This window comes from Cetorhinus maximus, chromosome 11 (genome assembly GCF_964194155.1).
Source record: "Cetorhinus maximus chromosome 11, sCetMax3.hap1.1, whole genome shotgun sequence".
Taxonomy (NCBI): domain Eukaryota; kingdom Metazoa; phylum Chordata; class Chondrichthyes; order Lamniformes; family Cetorhinidae; genus Cetorhinus; species Cetorhinus maximus.
In genome coordinates this window covers 52457373-52476774 of record NC_135889.1, presented here as the reverse complement: position 1 = coordinate 52476774, position 19402 = coordinate 52457373, and the positions used below count along the sequence as shown (strand labels likewise).

The window sequence follows — 19402 nt, the reverse complement described above, 5'->3', positions numbered from 1 at the left end:
TGGTGTCGAGCTTCTTGAACATTGGAGCTGTACTCATCCAGGCAAATGGAGAGTATTCCAACACACTCCTAACTTGTTACTTGTAGATGGTGGACAGGCTTTGGGGAGTCGGGAGGTGAGTTACTCACTGCAGAATTCCCAGCCCCTGACCTGCTCTTGTAGCCACAGTATTTATATGACTAGCCCAGTTCAGTTCGGGTCAATGGTAACCCCCAGGATATTGATAGTGGTGGATTCAGTGATGGTTATTCCATTGAATGTCAAGGGGCGATGGTTGGATCCTCTCTTGTTGGAGATGGTCATCGCCTGGTCTTTGTGTGGTGCAAATTTTACTTGCCACTTATTAGCCCAAGCCTGAATGTTGTCCAGATGTTGCTGCATATGGACACGGGCTGTAACTGTATATGTAATTTTGGGGATGTACCTACATGTTAACTTGGTTCAGGAATGAAGTTTTACAAAGCTGATCTGAACCAAGCTACTGTTTGAGACAATACTTCCTACTGAAGGCCAGAGATAAGATTAATGAGGTAATCATACAAGTATTCTGTAACATCTTTCTGTGGCATAATTTAATTATGCATTCAATCAAGATACTGAAGTGGAGATGACATTTTTTTTACAAAATGTGTTCTTGCTCTGCCAGTTTGTCTGGGGAAAGGGGCAGGATGAAGGTGAATCTCTTCTTGACAGGAAGGCATGTCTCTCATGCATTTCCTTCTAATTGGTATAGCAACACTGATAAAGACTTTGGATTAGGACACCTCATTTGCCTGGTGGGACAATGATTAATAAATAAATAATCAGGGGATCTATCAGATGGACTATCGAATTATTGTTTCCGCCCCACCCCACTACTGAAGTCGTCTTGAGTTAAAATCGAGACCTATGTCAACCAGCGCAACTTCCTCTCAACTAGCAGAGAGGTACTGGGATCAGTGCCGGGGCCTCAACTATTTACAATCTATATTAATGACTTGGATGAAGGGACCAAATGCATGGTAGCTAAATTTGCTGATGATGCAAAGATATGTAGGAAAGCAAATTGTGAGGAGGACACAGAACCTGCAAAGGAATATAGATGGGGTAAGTGATCACTGGAGTGATTCCTGGGATGAAGGGGTTTGTCTTATGAGGTAAAGTTGAGAAGGTTGAACCTTTACTCATTGGAGTTTAGAAGAATGAGAGGTGATCTCATTGAAACATATAAAATTCTGGGGGGCTTGACAGGGTAGATACTGAGGGGATGTTTCTCATTCTGGGGGAATCTAGAACCAGGGGGCAAAGTTTCAAAATAAGGGGTCTCCCAGTCAAGATGGAGATGAGGAGGAATTTCTTCTCCCAGAGGGTCAAAGCTGGGTCATCGAATATATTCAAGGCGGAGTTAGACAGAATATTAATCTATAAGGGAGTCAAAGGTTATGGGGGGGTGGGGTGGTACAGGCAGAAAAGTGGAGTGGATCAGCCATGATCTTATTGAATGGCAGAACAGGCTCGAGGTGCCAAATGGCCTACTCCCGCTCCTATTCCTTATGTTCTTATGTAGATATGTATGCCCTGTGGTGGGGGAGATTTGTGAGAAGAGTTGACATGGGGAGAATTTTACACCCCCCGCTAGCATATTTAAAGTTGGAGTCATATTTGAAATAGATGTCTAGCCCCCTACCTTCTGCACACCCCCACAAGTTGTCCTGCATATTCCGTTGGGCAGTTAGGATGTCAGCCAGCCCACCTGCCCTTAGGCCTATTGGCACCCTTAAGTTGCCAATTAAAGGCCACTTAAGGGCTTCTTTCCTCCTCTGTCATCATAATACATTCGGCGGGTGAAGGAATGTGGTCAACCTGCTATTTTCCCAACTTGAGGTAAAAGGTACCTCCTTTGGGGAGGTCACTCGTGCCCACTGGGGCACCACCCCCAAGATGGTAACCCTCCTTCGTGCCTACTGCACTCCCCCCACCCCCCAAAACCCCTCCTCCCCTCACTAGGGTTCCTTATTCCTCCTTGGCCAAAAAACCCAGATTTAGCTTTCAATCTGGTATCCATTGATCTTCTCAGGGCTTCCTTGTAGTCTTGGGACTGGTCATGACTACATTCTGGCACTGCAGGGACTACTCAGCTGCCAGTCAATCAAATCAGTTGGCAGCTATCAAGGGCAGGACTTCCTGTCCCTGAGAGGCAGAAGTCCCACTCTTACCTTGTTAAGGCCGCCCTCAGAATACTATCCCTTTAAAAGTCTGCGAGTTGCCGACTGACTTGTCTACCATGAGGTAGAAAAAAACTGCTTTGTATTCAACAATCTGATAATCTGCCTAGAATGGGTTGATTCATTATGGTGTTTCTTGCTTTGTGTAGGTACTTAAGCAATAACACCTCATGTATCTATGTCTAGAAAATTTAGGTGCAGGTGGGCAAACGCTAAGGCAAGAGAATGCTTTTAAGAATTGATATGGACTGTAAATCAACACCACACCCCAACTCATCAATCAATAATGTTGATATGTGGTAGCATACAACTCTTTTTCTGGAATACGTATCAGTGAGCTGCTGACTACATATAGCAATAGCAATCACCCAGCCTCTGTCTATAAATTCAGTTTCATTTAACTTGACAAGTTAATGTCCGGTGAATTGAGTGAATGAGATTATTGCAGATCAGAACCTTTCCCATCATTTGAGTGTCACGGTGACTATTCAAAATTGTCCCCTCAATTTTGATCTACCTTAATGCAATTAACCTAAATCTCATTTTGCTACAAAGTGAAAAATACGTCAGTTTTGACAGGCAGCAGAATATAATAATACTGTCATTAACCCACAGTGTCACACATAATAAACTATTCAGATACTCTACCACAGATGTTTCTTCTGGTTGTACATTGTTACAGGCCATGACTATATTAGTATAATTTAGAAGCTCCAATGATTAATGTAGAAACTATATTAAATAAAATATGAATTAAACATGCAATATTATAAATGTATTGATTATAAAAGAGAATGTCTGCATTTTACAACATTTTTTTTCCATTTTCTTGTTTAGAAGTAGATGAAAAGAGGGAGAACAATCCACAAGGTGAGGTAAGTTGAACAATATATTTGCTATTTCTTTCGTACATTAATAAAAATAGGCTGATCAATGTTGTTGCTACTATTGAACGACAGCTGTGAAATTCTAATAGAGGCCCCTAAAGCCGCGTAAATATTTTCATAGCTATTTTACGACTTCTTTCATAATGCCGTTGACTGTTCTAATCTGAGTACATTAATTTAAAGCAGAGACATCTTATTCTAAAGCAATTATTTACCAAACACTAAACTCATAAGATTGAAAAATTAGGTGGATAAAAAGGGTTTAAAATTGAACACGCTGTTAAGATTAAAATAACAAGGAACTGAAACATGGGTCAAGGAATTGGAAAATTGCTGGGAACCAGCATGAGATCGGCGAGATATTGAAAACACAGATCTGATGAGATCAATAAGAGGGAAGTGCAAAATTGGAGCGCAGATACTTGATTTTAACATGGACAATGAGCTTCCTGCACTGTGTGCATGGTTGATTGGCTGCTTGTCTATTTGTATGTGTGTAGGAGGCAGAAATGTAATCACCAAAAATCAGTTTTATAGAGTAGAGGTGCACTTGGCCTATTGTGAGATGATTCACCTTTAGAAAGAGAGGAATGGCAAAGCTGAGTTGCTGCAACAAGGATCCCCTGATTCTGCCTTGATGTGCAGGAGGTTATCAGGATGAGGGAGCTGCAAATTCATTCCAATGGGAAAAGAGTATCTAAGCAATTTGCACGGCCACAGTCAGAGGTGGTGGGGCTAGTGAATGACAACAGCATTGCACCCAGGACCTGGATGCAATATCAAAAGAAATTCAATTATCTCTCTGTTACCAATAAGGTAAGATTCCTACTCATATCTGTCTTACTCTCGCCCCTAGCTCACACTACCTGTTCCTTCAACACTCACAATCCTTACCCACCTCCTGTCACTCTTTTCTGACAACACCAATAGCTTGTATTTATATATTGCTTTTAACTTAGCAAAATGTCCCAACGTACATTACAGGAGTGTTATCAAATAAAATTTGATACTGAGCCACATGAGCAGATATTAGGATAGATGACCAAAAGCTTGGTCAAAGGCAGAGGTTTTAAAGAATGGTTTAAAGGAGGAAAGAGATAGGGAGGTTTAGAGAGGGAATCCCAGAGCTTCGGATCTAGGCAGCTGAAGGCATGAGTATGAATGGTGGGATGATTGAAGCTGTGAATGCTCAAGAGGCCAGAATTAGATGAGCACAGATATCTTGGAGGGTTATCGGCTGGAAAAGATTTCAGATGTAGGAAGGGGTGAAGCCATGGAGGAATTTGAAAAGAAGGATGAAAATTTTAAAATTATGGCACTGTTTGACCAGGAACCAATCTCATTGAGCACAGGGAAATAGATCAATCAATTCATTGTAAATAAGGACACAGGTAGCAGAGTTTTGGATGACCTCAAGTATTATGGAGGGTAGAATGTGGGAGACCAGCAGGAGTGCACTGGAGTAGTCAAGTCTAGAGGTCACAAAAGCATGATTAAGTGTTTCAACAGCTGATGAGTTGAGGCAGGGGTGAAGTCAGGTGATGTTACGGAGATGAAAATAGGCTTTCTTAGTGATGGTGCAGATGTGTGGTTGGAAGCTCCATTTGGGGTCAAATGTAACACTAAGTTGGTGAACAGTTTGATTTTGTCTCAGATAGTTGTCCGACAGAGGAATGGACTCGATAGCTAGGGAATGGAGTTTGGATTAGGGGCTGGGGCTTCAGCCCTGCCAATATTTAACTGGAGGAAATTTCCGATCTCTCAGTACTGACTGTCAGAGAAGCAGTCTGATCATTTGAATGTTCATTTTAATCTGTTGGCAAATTTGAACGGCAGAGGACAGCACCTGAGGAGAGAGAACAGTTAACAATATCAGCTAACATGGGGATCAGGAAGGTCAGAAGTTTGGTAGACATAGTGTCAAGGGAGAAGTAGGTGGGCCTTATTGGCAAGATGGGCTCAGAGCGGGCATAGGGAGAGAGAGGAGAGAAACTAGAGAAAATTATGTGCTCAAGGCAACAGCTGGGGTTGTGGGTGGAGGGGGGGACCTTAGAGGGAATTTGGTCCAGTGACTCAGGGGAAGGGAAGGAAGTGGCAGAAGCAGCTGGATGGATGATCTCTATCTCAGCGGCAAAGAAGTTGTTTGTTGCTGGACGTGATGGTCTCAGAAGGAGATAAAAAGCCAGGAGGGTGGTGAGGGATGTCTTTGCAATTTAGGATGATCCTAGAATAGTGAGTACTTTTGACAGAGGTTAGTAGGATCCGATAATGTTTTATGTGGTCCAACCAGATCGGGATTGGCTGCTCCAATCACATCAACACACCTCCCTCAATTGCCTTCAGCTGCTGGTACACTAAACCTGATCCTGTCTTCACAGTCTCCCACCTTGGCCTTCACTTCTTCACACCTCTGCCACCTTTCTTGCAACACTATTCTATTCTGACAACAATATCTTCATAACTATTCACTGATCCATAAGCTGAAGCACAACAGGGAGCAGGTGGGGGAATCGTCCCAGATTTGCACTAAGTGTGGTGGTGGATGTTAAAACGATGTTTTACACGTTGGCCGCAATGGCAGGTTTTCACGCTGTTTCATCCTAAACCTGCCACATTTGTAATGCATTCATTGGAAACATGCTGTTTCAATGGTGGGCAGGCTCTCATTCACCCACAACGCCATCACTGCACGGCTTCATCAAGGCGGGCGCCATATTTAAAGTGCAGCTGTGCACACACATCTCAGTGCTTCCAGACCATGACTACTGCAAGGAAGATGTCCACAAAAGGCAAAAAGACTGCAGCCCCCAGGTTTAGTGATGTGTCACCGGAATGCCATTTGGACGCCATGGAGGCCCAGCGTAATGTCCTCTGCCCCAGCTCTGGCTGCAGGATGGGCAGAGCTGTGACCACCAAGGCTTGGTAGACGATGGCAGTGGTGATCAGTGCCAATGCTGCACAGAAGAGACTGGCCATCCAATGCAGATAGAGGATGAATGATCTCACCCGTGCAGCCACGTTATGGCAGACATCTCATCACTCTAAACTCACACATTCAAGCTCATCGCACGTTCACTGGCATCTCATTCACTGCCAGCTCAAGGGGCATCACCACCCATTCTCTCACACACATACCCTGACATGTCCATCTGGCCTCATCTCCTCTGGAGACTGCCTCCTCAGCCCTCACCTTGAGGCCTCTTGCACAGATTAACATGTGCCCCCACACACACCCTCTGGTTTACCCTCCTTCCCCAGTACAGCCTTCATCCTGCAGCCTCTTCCCTTGCCTGAGGCCACTTCTCCCCCTTCCCCAAGCAGGCCCTAGCCCTGCAGCCATTGAAGAGCCAACCACATATGGCTGGTCTGGTAGGTAGAGACCTGCTGTGGGCCTCCCCTAAAAGTGATGTGGCGCTGTCTGTGAACCTGGCGCTGATGACTGCGAGTGCTGATCAAAGCGAAGTGGGCAAACAAACCTTGAAGCCCTGAGCGAAGTGCAGCCCACCAAGTGCACGTTGTTTATGTGTTGTTATGAAACACATCGACGTGCTTTCCCACCAACGTGGGCGGATGACCCAGCAGGGGATTGGGGGGACGATTCTGGCAAGCAGGCCTAATAATGATATGCTGATGTATTACAATGAGGTTCCTGATGTCTGATGGTAGAGAATGTGGCTGCTATCGGCGGGCTGAGCGGACGATCGTGAACTGGTTTCATGCCATCGTGAAACCGATTGTGCCACATTGTCCACTCATGCCACCGAACATGCCCAACGCTGACTGGCACAGAAAATCCTGGCCAGGAACAAACAGGAGACCTTTCCTCCATCTTCTCTCCACATTATTGGGAAAGACTGCCATGGGTATCATGGACAGGAGGCAGGTTGGGAGCATTGCAAACAAGAAACGGGAGGTCCAGTTCCATAAAGTATTTGACCATCTTAACCTCTTTTTATCTTCTCAATTAAATCTCTCCCTAACACACTGTGCATGACAAAGTGTCCCTGCTTTTACCCAACACACGTCTCTCTCTCTCAGTGCTTACTCCTGTAACTAACTGCTAATCTTTGTCTCTCTCTTCCATTTCCAAGTCCAGCAGAAATAGTGTCCACAGCTCAGAGGAAGGGAAAGCCTTTAGAGTATGCACATTCTTTAACCAGCTCAGAATTGGCACCCGCATGATGTAGAAGGTCAAGTAGATGAGTCTGAACTGAGAGATTTACTGAGCACAAAAGAGGAGAAATATGGGGAATATGATGGTCCAGAAACCAGAATGCTGCAGAGCGAGCTTGCATGCAAAGTCTGCTGCAGAAGGGATGGGTGATGATTTCCAGGGCCCCCCATACAGAAGAGGACTGATGGCTCTGTATGACAAACCATGCAGTGCTTTTGCTGCTTGCCAGTGATCCTATGCAGAGCTGAGGAGCATGAAGGAGTCCAACTGCAACTTCTGTGTGGGGGGCACAGGGGCAACACAGTCAACCATGAAGCATGTGGTCTGCTCTATGAACACTGTAGCAGGGTCTACAGTGATGGAGGTGTTTGTTGATTGCTCTGGCAGGTTCAATGGAACCTCAGAGTGCTTCCATATTGGCTGTACGCTAGCATTCAGAGAAAGAGGAAAACTTTGGAAAGCACCATCTCAGTTCTGGACTCTGTTTTTGTGCAGAGCAGTCTGAGTGCTGAGGTGCAGTCCAATGACAGTGGCATTGAGACCATGAGAGTGGCACACGCTGCCCTCTTTCAGATGATAGTATATTCCCCTGATGCCCACTTTAGTGTTAGATAGCTAGCTGAGCCAGACTGCATTGGTTGTTGCTGAGATACTGTGTGCAGCTAGACCACGTATAGTCATAGCCCCTCAAGATTGCACACCACAGCTTTCTTAAGTGTCCTCAAATCTTGCACCTTCCATGCTGTTGTCACCAGAGAAGTACCTCTTAGAAGTGTCAGAATTAGCAGTCAAGCACAAAGACAGACCCTGGGGTTTGCACAACATTGATTTTTAGTTTTCAAGTATCACTGTAAACAAATTTGAAATGAACCATTAAATGACCAGCTTGCTGCTGTGCTACAATTCTTTTGCATGGATTTGGGGCTTTCTTCTGGGTATAAAGGTTGGTTGTGAAGGTTGGAGGGATTATTGGGGCATTGGAAGCAGGGAAAATTCAACAGAACCTCTTATAGATTAGTTGCTGACACAAAGCTGCCAACAGTGCTGACCCATGCCCCCCTCATTGTCCAAGGATGCTTGATTTCCTCAACTTGCTCCCCCATGTCTTCTTCACAATGTGGCTACGAGGGCTGTCCCATTTTCAGTGAAAAATTGTGAGGAATGAAGGAAAATGAGGATGATTCTGAAGGCCCCCTCGGGCTGTTATTGAAGGGCCCTTGATTGCTGCATTGCTAAGCCTCTGTACTCAGGCTCTTTACAGGAGTCACAGGTCAGGTGCTCATAGAACCTTGTCTCCAAGCAGCCATCCTTTGATCAGGTGGGATGGGCAGAAGGAAAAGAAGATTGAGGGCTGGCAGAGGACAAGATCATCATGAAAACTGCCAGGAAATATGCCACAGACTTGCATTATTTAATGCTTGTAGTCACACACCAGTTGCATTTCCTGTTCATGAATAATCTAAGGTGTTCATAAGGAGCTTGGGAACAATGTGTATAACCAATTATTCCCTGGACTTATAGGAAACTACACTTTCAGGTAGTCCTAGAGCTTTCTCCTTTGGACTGGTTGCCTCCATAGGGAAGTTGATGCAATTGTCCCTCTTGTTGGAGAGTGCATCCATTGCATGCAAAACAATGCAAATTGACTGACATTGCAAGTGTTATCTGCTGCAGCATTCAGTGACCCCATCGATTAGAAATTGAGGGCCATGTCTCATTAGCCAGAGGTAGTACTGTGCATGCCTTGCAAAAGATGATACAGCCTACTTGAAGTGAAGGCTGCAGACATGCTGCTCCAGACTCAAGTTGAGGCAATAGGTATTGTTGAGGAATAACCATGTGCTGTGAAGCCTCTTGTGCCTGGCCTTTTTTCACCCTCTTGTGCCAGTTGTAGTTCTTTGCTGTCCTGTTCGCTGCTTCTCCTCCTGCTGTAGCTCTAAAGGTGGACACAGCAAAACATCCATTTTAAAAGCAACAAATGGATGAAGCTCTTGTACAAACAAAGGACTGAAGCTGTAGAAAATCACTTTGCCCCATCAATATACAGCTAAAACAACTGCTCCAAGTCCGCTAACAGCCTAAAACAACCACAATCTTAACTGTCTGCTGCTGAGGATCCCTTTAAAAATCACCGAGACAGCCAGTTTGCTGACTGGCACCAAGAATCACTGGGCAAGGTTCGGAACCTTCGTACCCCACATTCCCACAATCTAATTTTGTGATAGGCGAAGGACCTTTAGTTACATATTTCAGTTGGCTCACCGCCCTGTTCAGGAGGTTGACCAAGATGGTTTAAAGCCGCCTGAATCAATATGTGAATGCCAAACCGCAAAGGAATTCTGTATTGGGTGGGGGACACTGCTGCCCCAAATTGGTCCCCACTACACTTATTAGTCCTGATCTATCCCAATTTCTACCCCCGTCAACCCATGGTTCCAAATCTAGACTCAGAAATAAAGGATTATGTAATACCATTTCGCAATCTACCATGTAACAGTAGCTAAACTATTGATTCCTCATGGATAACCATTGTGCTGAGCTGTATTAATTCTGGGAACTTCAGTGAAAATTTGAGAGCAGCGTTCTAATTTGATTGTTACCTTGAAACACTAACTTGATTTCTTGGAAGAGTTTATGCACTAAATCTATTTTTTTCATTTTAGAAGATGAGGGGAAGGTTCAGGTTACTGACATGGCCACAAATAAAGCACAGAATGTTTTTAAAAGAACCACTAAGGTGGAATATTTGTTGCTTCTGCTCATGATCATAGTTTGCCAAATTAACCACCTCCCTGCAATTTTGAACAGTTCATAATTTTTTTAAAAAGTTTATCAATATGCTAATACATTTCATCAAACTCTAAAACTTCATTCAATGTGTTCCTCAGGAATTGTTTGGGAAATCCATGTAATCTCATCGATTTGATGCTATAGATGTGTTTTTTTTATTACTAGAATGCTGAGATGTCACCTCAACAGAGAAAGAAGAGTGTATACACACCTCCAACTATGAAAGGTACTGTTCAGGTACTGTTCCAAATTCTGCTTGTGCATGTGTACTGTCCATTGCTAAAGCTGACTGGAGCCTTTCTGACCTAGCTTGCTTCAGCAAATATTTCCATTATGAACTGGGTTGAACCCCAGTTGTCATCCAAAGAATGCAGTGGATAAATTAAATGATTTGCACGAATTGATAATAGGTGATCCATCAACCTATTTGTTTCACACAGCCATGAATCAATTTATAATGGTGGCTTTGCCATTATTTTTTTGTCACTTTAACCTGGAATCAAAAGGAGATTTAAATTAACTCTAATTCTGACTGACTTAAAATCCTTATCTTACTTGATTCCTTGCAGAAAGCACGACAGAGGTCAAAAGGCCTAGAGATAATTTGGTTTTTCCATCTTCAGTGCTTTCTGGACTTAGAATGGAAAGGTTAAATTAGAATGAATATTGAAGATGCCTTCTGATACCATAATTTTGAGTGTATAATTGTTTCCTAACCTGCAGTCACACAGCCCTGCATATGTTCACAAGCCTCACCCATAATGGCCATCATAGGCTTCATTTCACTCATTTCAACAACACATTCACAACAAAGGATATGGAACTAGTCAGATTAAAGAGAAAACAGTTCTTGTTTGGGAGGGTGGGCGGACGGAGGGCGTGGTTGCGAACCACATTTGGATAATGTTATGGATAGGAGGGGGTTTAATTTTAACAGCCCTAATTTCTCCTCTCACTGCCCGTAAACAGAAAGATGTTTTGATCTTGATTGCCCTCTTTTTAAATGGTGGCGCATTTCCCAACCTCTCAGTTTTGGTGTGATCCAATTTCTATTAATAACCTCACAGCAAACTTGAGATAGGGTAAACTCAGAGGGGTAGTTTATTCACACACACTCAAACGCATAGGGAGGGGAGTCACTACATAGCCCCGGTGCATTCATACACTAAAAGGATAGAGAAAGAAAGAGTTACAGGCAAAGACCACAGAACAAAGAATTATTGTTTCATGTGAGTTCAGAGTCCAGGATTAAAGTTCTATGGTGTGTTCCTTCATAGAGGTCAGCAGGTTGAAGACTGATGCTGGATATTTCACTTTTCCAGTAAAAATGACTTCCACAATGAGATAGGCATGCAGAGATGAATTAGTCTTGTAGGAGCTGCTGCAGAAGTTCCAGTAGAAACAGGGTAGATGGGGGCAAGGCATTCACCTGGACCGAGCTCTTGTTCTGAGCTGTTACCTGCTAGATGGAAGATTGCAGACTGATTGGCAGGACAGCAAGACAGTGTTACAGATTCCTCCAGCTAGGGGGGCCATGTCACACAACTCCCAACTGTCCACTTTGGCTTTGACAAAGAATGTGTATTCCTTTGTCTGGATTCTTGAGATTGTTAATGTTTCAATCATTAAGAGTTTGAATGGAATAGTACAGGGTCCTTTGTCCTAGCAGGCTGGTAGTCTCCGCTGGCCAGACCTGGCTTAGGAAATATAGATGGCCTTTGTATAATTCCCTTTGCATTTATCTCTGCAGCCACAGGGGTCATTAGCGTCTCTTCAGAGATAATGAGGTATCAGCTTCTTGGATATTGCCAGAAAATTCCTTTTGTTCAGGGTTACAGGCAGTCATAGCGACAGCATTTTAAAGACTTTGTCCAGTTTTAAACATTTTAGGAAGTAGCCATGTTGATATGATATATATTTCATAAAAATATAGTGCAAAGTCTTAGCTCCATGACAATAATAAAGCCAAAATTATTTACAATACAATCAGGATATCAATCAATTGTTTTCTAAACAGGTGTTTTTACCAATGCAAGATAAATTTAAAAGATTTGAATGCATTCCTTACTTCATAATCACTGCCATTCAAGACTACGATGGTTATTATCACATAAATAATTATCAATAAAACAAATTGTAAAAGTTAATGCAGACTTTTAATGAAGTTTAGTACAGGCTTTTAATGAAACACAAAATGAAAAAATAGTTGTTTAAATATCTCATTACCAACTGGACTGAATTCCATTTAAAAATGCAAGGAGTCTAATTTAAAATTCCTGATATAAGTAAACCTTTACTGAGTTCATTTTTATTAATGATTTTACTATCAGCACAGGTAATATTATTGTCACATTCCTTCAGATATATAATTCCAATATACAATTTGACCCTAGTGTGATGATGCTATAGGCTGACCTTGTCTAAACAGTTACCTCATGATAAATTTCAATTATTAATTTGAACTACTCTGAGCCTTAAATCCCACAAGTCAGTGGCTGGAACCTACCAATTCCAACAGTGAATGTTGTTTGCCGCTATTGCGCATCAGGGCCCTTCAGAGGTCCTGACCCATGCACATGCGCCATAATTACCCGGGAAGTTTAAACTTGCGATGGGCAAATTTGTGCTGCCTGGGCTCCTCCAAACATTTCTCCGACACTACCTCAGTGTCAGAAACTTGGGTCTGTTGCGCGATACATACCCAGATACAGCAGAGCTCACTCCACCAGCCTCCCAACCACCCCCATGCACCTCACCACCTCTCCATCCCATGCAGCCCCCTCAACTTCCCCAACTACCCTCTCCCCGACCTCACCACACACTCTCTACCCATCCCCTACCTATCCCCAAGTACCTTCATGCCCCGATTACAACCCAACTTGACCACCCACACCACCCGACTAACCCGTCCCCACTGCCGTTGAACTGTCTGCTGTCCCTCTTTGCCATTGCTCTCCGTGAATGGCTGCACTGAATGATCGCTGCTGCAGCCAGAATAGGAAGACCTGGCTGCAAGGAAGGCAAAGGATTGGGCTGTAATTATCTTCGCAGTTATCAGCAATATCCCCAGCATTGCCGCTGACCAGAGGATCTGGGCCAGTTTTTTCCAGTAGAAACTGCTGACAAGCCACAGGTGTGGCTATGGAGGCACCATTTTGACCACATGCATGATTTTTTATAAAAATGCATGACGTACATTCAGACAGTGCAAATAAATATGCTTCATATGTATATATTTACTTACGTTCAGTAACCCAGAAACTAAAGCATTCAGAAAGCTCAAAAACATTGCACATTCTGTTATTCAGCTCACCACTTTACCAACAAATATACAGAAGGTTAAGCATGCATATGTGATATGAATATGATTATTGAGATTGCATACCAATGACAGTCTATTACTCATTTATATTTATTAATCAAATGTGATTATCCTCATCTGGATTTCCTATTACTTGGCTAGTGCCTACTGTATTAGACAAATCTGGTGAGTTACTTGTTACATTGAAGATCGATAATATCCTTGTTTTTCAATTATTTCTATGTTCCAAGTAGAGCACAAGTATAAGAATCATTGGGGATGAATTTCAGCAGGGATTCTCATGTTAAGCCATTGCAGTTTTAGTGGATTAGCTGCGGAAATCCTGTATAAGTGTTGTGAATGGTATTTATGGCCAGGATTTTATGGCCCCGCTGTGGTGTGTCTTTCCCTGGCGAGCTATTTAAATCGCCATTCAGTTCGGTGGGACCAAAATATCCTGCTGGGCGGGAGGGGCTGTAAAATCCTGGCCTATGTCTTTTATCGAGGCTTTCGAGCTATTTCTGTCCAAGTTGCGGTAGAGGAAGGGAAGAACCTGCATTGAAATTCATCCCCGTAGTTGACAGTTGCCTAAACCCAAACCATTATGGCTGCATAACCTTTGACCTAGGTCTCCCTAAGTTGGTGGTCTGGTGGTGGAGTAACATTTTGTTTGCTCCTGGGCAGCAGTCAAAGCTGACACAATGTGGGTAATTTTAACGTTTGGAGGTAGTGTAACAATAATGATACCGAACTGACCACCTGTTAAGCACCTCTCATGATTTTAGATTCCGTTAACATCAATAAAGCCGAATATGGGGGCAGGTGTATAATGGACAGCTGATCAGATATTGTTATATTCATACTCACGGCAAAATTCGAAATGACCCCCAATGCCCCAGAATTCGGTCCACCTCATGAGATGTTGAAACCATCAAATATCTTTGTGTCACTCTGCTGTTCCATTTGACAGTTAGCAAAATCTCCACATTAGTGAAACGAAGTCCACCGATTGGGATTAGAATTGAAAACTTCTGAATGAATGTAGGAAGGGAAGAGGAAGAGTCCAGCATTCTTGTTCCTAAAGCTGCCAAATGCACCAAATCATACAACATTCTAAAAATATACATAACCAAACTAACCAGTGTAATCTAACAAGAAACAATCATGTATTTTCTTTGTCTAATCAATGCAATGTCAATAACAATTTCTAGACAATGAATATGGCTGCAAGAGAAACCTTTAAAATCTGTATAAAACAGTTATAAAACACTACAACAATGTTTAGGCTTTGTTTGCCCTATCTGACAAATGTTCTGGGCAGTGTAGCAGACACATGGGTTTCCCCAATGCCCAGTTTTTATAGAACTGTATCAGGAGTCTTAAGTTGTTTCCAAGTTCACTATCCAGTCTGTGACAGCTGATCCTAGTCTGGGATCATTCATTGCTGCAGGTTTCCCAAGGTTAGCGAGGTCGGGTGGGAGGGGAAGGGTTACCCTGGGTTCCTGCTCCTGGGTGTTATTCACCAAAAAGTATGTACGCGCAGAAATCAGGTGAAAAATGGACTGGGTTGTGATGACTTCATGGCCACAAACTCTGTCAATGTTCAGATATCAAGACAATGGTCACATGTGTGACGTATTGTTAAATTGAAAATGCCAGAGGGCGCCTGGTGCACGAATCAGCAAGCAAGAGGAGAATACCTACCTCAAAAAGACAATGGGCTGGATTTTACGGGCCATCTGATCCCCGCAGTTTCCCCCTGGTAACCCCTCCCTTCCCTAGCTGAAAAGTCGGGGGAGAGCCCGCACACCCAGCAGAAGAACGGCTATCCCACTGCGACTGGGTTTTAATAGACTGCAGATAGGATTTCCACCCCTCAGGAGCAGGAAGCTCTGCCTCAGAGCGCTTCCAGCCAATCAGATTATGGCAGCTTTTCAGCACCGGCAGTGCCACTGCTGGTACTGCACTCGTGGCTTGAGGAGGAATTCAGCACTGGATCAGAACTTGATAGTATTTGTGGGGTCTTGCTGGCAGGCCCCAGCAAGGGGAGTGGGGTCATTGTTTGAGAGGCCATGCCGGGGAGGGGAATCTTCAGGGGGCTAACAACTTGGAGCGGGGCTTCTGATGGACCTAGGAGGTTCAGAGATACCTGCTGGCCTGGCTGCTCAGCGTGGGCCTCTTCCATCGCCGGTTAAACCCCAGCAGTAGCAGGGTGAGGCCCTTAAGTGGGGTGTAATAGCCACTTAAGGGCCCTTATTGACTCATTGGTGGGCAGGACACCTGACACAAACCCTTCCACTGGTAAAATTGAGGTGGGGGCTGGGGCGGGCAGGTAGGGTGGCTGGCAGGCCGTCCTTTGGATTTTACATGCCCCCCCACCCCCACCTTTAAACCCACCAGCGGGGTGTGTAAAATCCAACCCAATGATTGATGGATCTGTGCGATTTCCTAACATTTTCAAATATCCTTGACACAGTGTAAGCTTTGAAAACATATTTGAATAATGGTTAAATGGATCAGATTTCTGTGATAGGTAACCTTGTGAATGATTCATATTATTCATTTTTTACAGTCTTTTCTTAATAGCATCCATTAGGTGATGTTCAGCATTATAATGTTAAAACATATTTCTATACTCGTACTTGCTTTCAGCTCTAAAATATTCTTGTAATGGCATTAATGGGAAGGATAGCTTTCACTGTAATGAGAGACTTTGCACTGCGTGTGTGCAAATGTGATTCAATGCACAAAGGGATTGATGAAGCAATGAATGTTTCCAAAAGAGAAAATCAAGGGATATAGTGAGAAGATATGTGGAGGTGAGATCAAAGAGAAAGATTTGCAGGGCCTAATTAACTTTTCGTGTTTCGGAAATGTATGTCCTTGTATTTCTAAGCAATTACTGCAAAAGGATATCAGTCCTGAAGTAGCATTAACATATTGTTAAGAAATTACAGATTAAGCAGCCTAGTGGAATCACAGCTGAGCTGCCGCACATCAAAGATATTCAGATATTTGGGGCTGAACTTTCCCCCTGACGGTTGGGGGGGAGGGGGGGTTATGCAGGGACGGGCGGGAGTGAGCGCGAACTCGATTGGCGCCCCAATCGGGTCTGGGCCGCCATTTTATGTGGGCGGGCCAATTCAGGCCCGCCCGGCATGACGTGACGCTCGCCCGGATGCGCTGAGCATTCCTTGTGCGGACGGGGGTGATAGGGTAGGGTGGGGGTGGTGAGCGGAATTCCCTGAGTCGCGGCCTGTGCTGTTCCGCGCATGTGCACGAAAGAGTACAGAAATCTCCCTAAGGCACAGGGGGAGATCAGTTTAAGGTTTTAAAATTTAAATAAGGAAAGAACAACTTTTAAAACATGTCCCTTCATATGACAATGTCACATGAGCTCGGACATGTCAACGAGTTTTTAAAATAATTTTTATTGAATTTTAAAACACCTTCATGAAACCTCATCCCATGAAAAATGCGAAGGCCATCTGGGCTCTTCGCCTGCCCACCAACCTTAAGGCTGGACAGGCAGCTCATTTAACTGTTTTAATTAGTTTTTAACAAGCCTTAATAGGCCTTTGACAGTTCGGCTGCACACCTGCCGAACTGAAAATCTAAATGACACGCGGTGATGTCGGGACGCCCGCCTGACATCATTGCATGTCATTTTATGCGTTGGCGAGCAGGCCCCACCCCCGCTCACCGACCAGAAAATGCTGCCATTGGACTTAGCAGTTTACTCATACAAAGATATTTTACTAATGCGATATTAGGAAATAGAGGGAAAATGAGATGCACATTGTGCGTTATAACAACATTCCACTGATATATGACATTAAAACCGAATGATGCAGTTTAACTAATCATGCAAGTAAGAAAACAGATGAATCAGCAAAGTTAAGGCAATCTCTTCAGAAAGCAGCTGTGTTGCAAATGGCCATACATTTTTGGGCACTTACCACTAATGTAATCAATGAAGCAACCATGGCTATAGTGTTTCCCCTTTTGCATTGTGCACTTTCAGATCATCTAATGGAATCAAATAGATTTGCTTTGTCTGCTCAAAATGAAATACAATCAAAAAGATCTACTTCAGTTGAGTGTAGAAACCCCAATATCAAGATATTTGAAATTAATAATGCACAGTTGATATAAAAAGAAATTTGTGTTGATATAATACCTAATTTCAGGGCACTTCACACAATCACTTAAACACAGGGATATCCAAATTATAGTACACGGGTCACATAGTCTTATATTTGTTACTTTCATGTTTGCATTTTGGGGGCTGGAAGTTGTTCATTGTTCAATAAATAGGACATCAAGATTTTAATTTTACATTTGTTGATGGTATATGGATGATACTGGCAAAGCTACATTTTTATTGTCTACTCCGACATACCCTGGAGTTGACCCAACAACAAAGAAGGAATGCAGTATACGTCCGAGCCATAATGATGTGTGATATTGCTCTTGTTCTTTCTGGTGATAAAGGTAATGGGATGGGAGGTACTGTTAAACTAATCTTGGAGAATTGCTGCAGCATGTCCTGCAAGTATTATATTCTGCAGCAACAGCAGAGGGGGCACATATTGAATCTTGTGGCTGGGTTGATGATCAAGCAAATTGCTCCATTTGAAATTCATCACATTCCTGACTTGAGTCTTGTAGAAACTTTGAGAGGTCCAGAGGTGACCTATTTATCACTTCTGGCCTGGTCTTGTAACCATATTGTTGATATCAGTGGTCAATGATGACCCTTGGAATGTCGCTGATGGGGTCTCAGTGATGGTTACATCATTGAAGGTCAAGAGAGTTTGAGCCTTTTCTTGTTGGAGATAATCATTACCCGATATGGTATAAATATGGCTTGTCACTTTCCATCCATAGCCTGGATGTCATTCAGGTATTGCTGTATGCTGGCAGGTATGCTTCATTCTCTGCGTATTCGTGTATGAAGATGAAAATTGTGGACTTATCAGAGATCAATACCATTTCTGATATTATGATGAATGAAAGAATACTGATGAAGCAACTGAAGACGGTTAGTTGAAGAACATTTTTTTTTAGTCACTCATGGACTCTGGGAAAGTTGGCATTTATTGCCCATCCCTAATTAACCTTGAGAAGATGGTGGTGGGCCGCTTTCTTGAACCACTGTAATCCATATAGTAAAAGTGCTCCCTCAGTGCTGTTAGGCAGGGAGTTTCAGGATTTTGACCCAGTGACAATGAAGGAATGGTGATATATTTTAAAGTCAGCATGATATGTGACTGAGAGGTGGTGATGTTCCTACGTGCCCGCTGCCTTTGTTTTTCTAGGTGGTCAAAGCCCAGGTTTGGGGGTTTTGTTAAAAAAGCCTTGGCAAGTTGCTGTAATGCATCTTGTAGATAGTACACACTGCATGCATGGTGTGCCAGTGGTGGAAGGAATGAATGTTTAGGGTTGGTTATCAATCAAGGTGGCTGCTATGTCCTGGATTATGTTGAATCTCTTGAGTGTTATTGGAGCTGCATTCATTCAGGCAACTATTTTTTTTATCCATTCATGGGATGTGGGCATCGCTGGCTAGGCCAGTATTTATTGCCCATCCTCAATTGCCCTTGTTCAGGGGTCATTTTTTTCTTTAAGAGTTAACCACATTGCTATGGGCCTGGAGTCACATGTAGACCAGACCAGGTGAGGACTGTAGATTTCTTTCCCTAAAGGACATTAGTGAACCAGATGGGTTTTTACAACAATTGACAACGAGTATTCTATCACACTCCTGACTTGTTACTTGTAGATGTTGGACAGGCTTTGGGGATTCAGGAGGTGAGACATTCACCACAAAATTCCAAGCCTCTGACTTCTCTAGTAACCACAGTATTTATATGGTTGGCCCAATTAAGTCTTTGGTCAATGCTGACCCCTAGGCTGTTGACAGTGGGAAATTTGGTGATGGTAATGCCATTTCCCTGAGGAACTTCTGTAATGACATTCTGCATTATCAAAGATTAGCCCCCAACAATCACAACCATCTGTTATTATTAGCAACTTCAGATTT

At 43.3% G+C, this 19402-nt stretch overlaps 1 protein-coding gene across 4 annotated transcripts in view; it reads left to right on the top strand.

Annotated features, from left to right (window-relative positions):
• Positions 1–19402, top strand: part of ppp1r1c (protein phosphatase 1, regulatory (inhibitor) subunit 1C) — a 115998-nt gene that overhangs the window by 34893 nt on the left and 61703 nt on the right. For 3 of the 4 annotated variants that reach the window (XM_078551934.1, XM_078551930.1, XM_078551931.1), the window contains exons 3-4: positions 3042–3079; positions 10221–10281. The exons of the other annotated variant lie outside the window; for it this stretch is intronic. In XM_078551934.1, coding sequence (XP_078408060.1) covers positions 3042–3079; positions 10221–10281 — 99 coding nt within the window. The remainder of the gene's footprint in view (positions 1–3041; positions 3080–10220; positions 10282–19402) is intronic. 4 annotated transcript variants of the gene reach the window in all.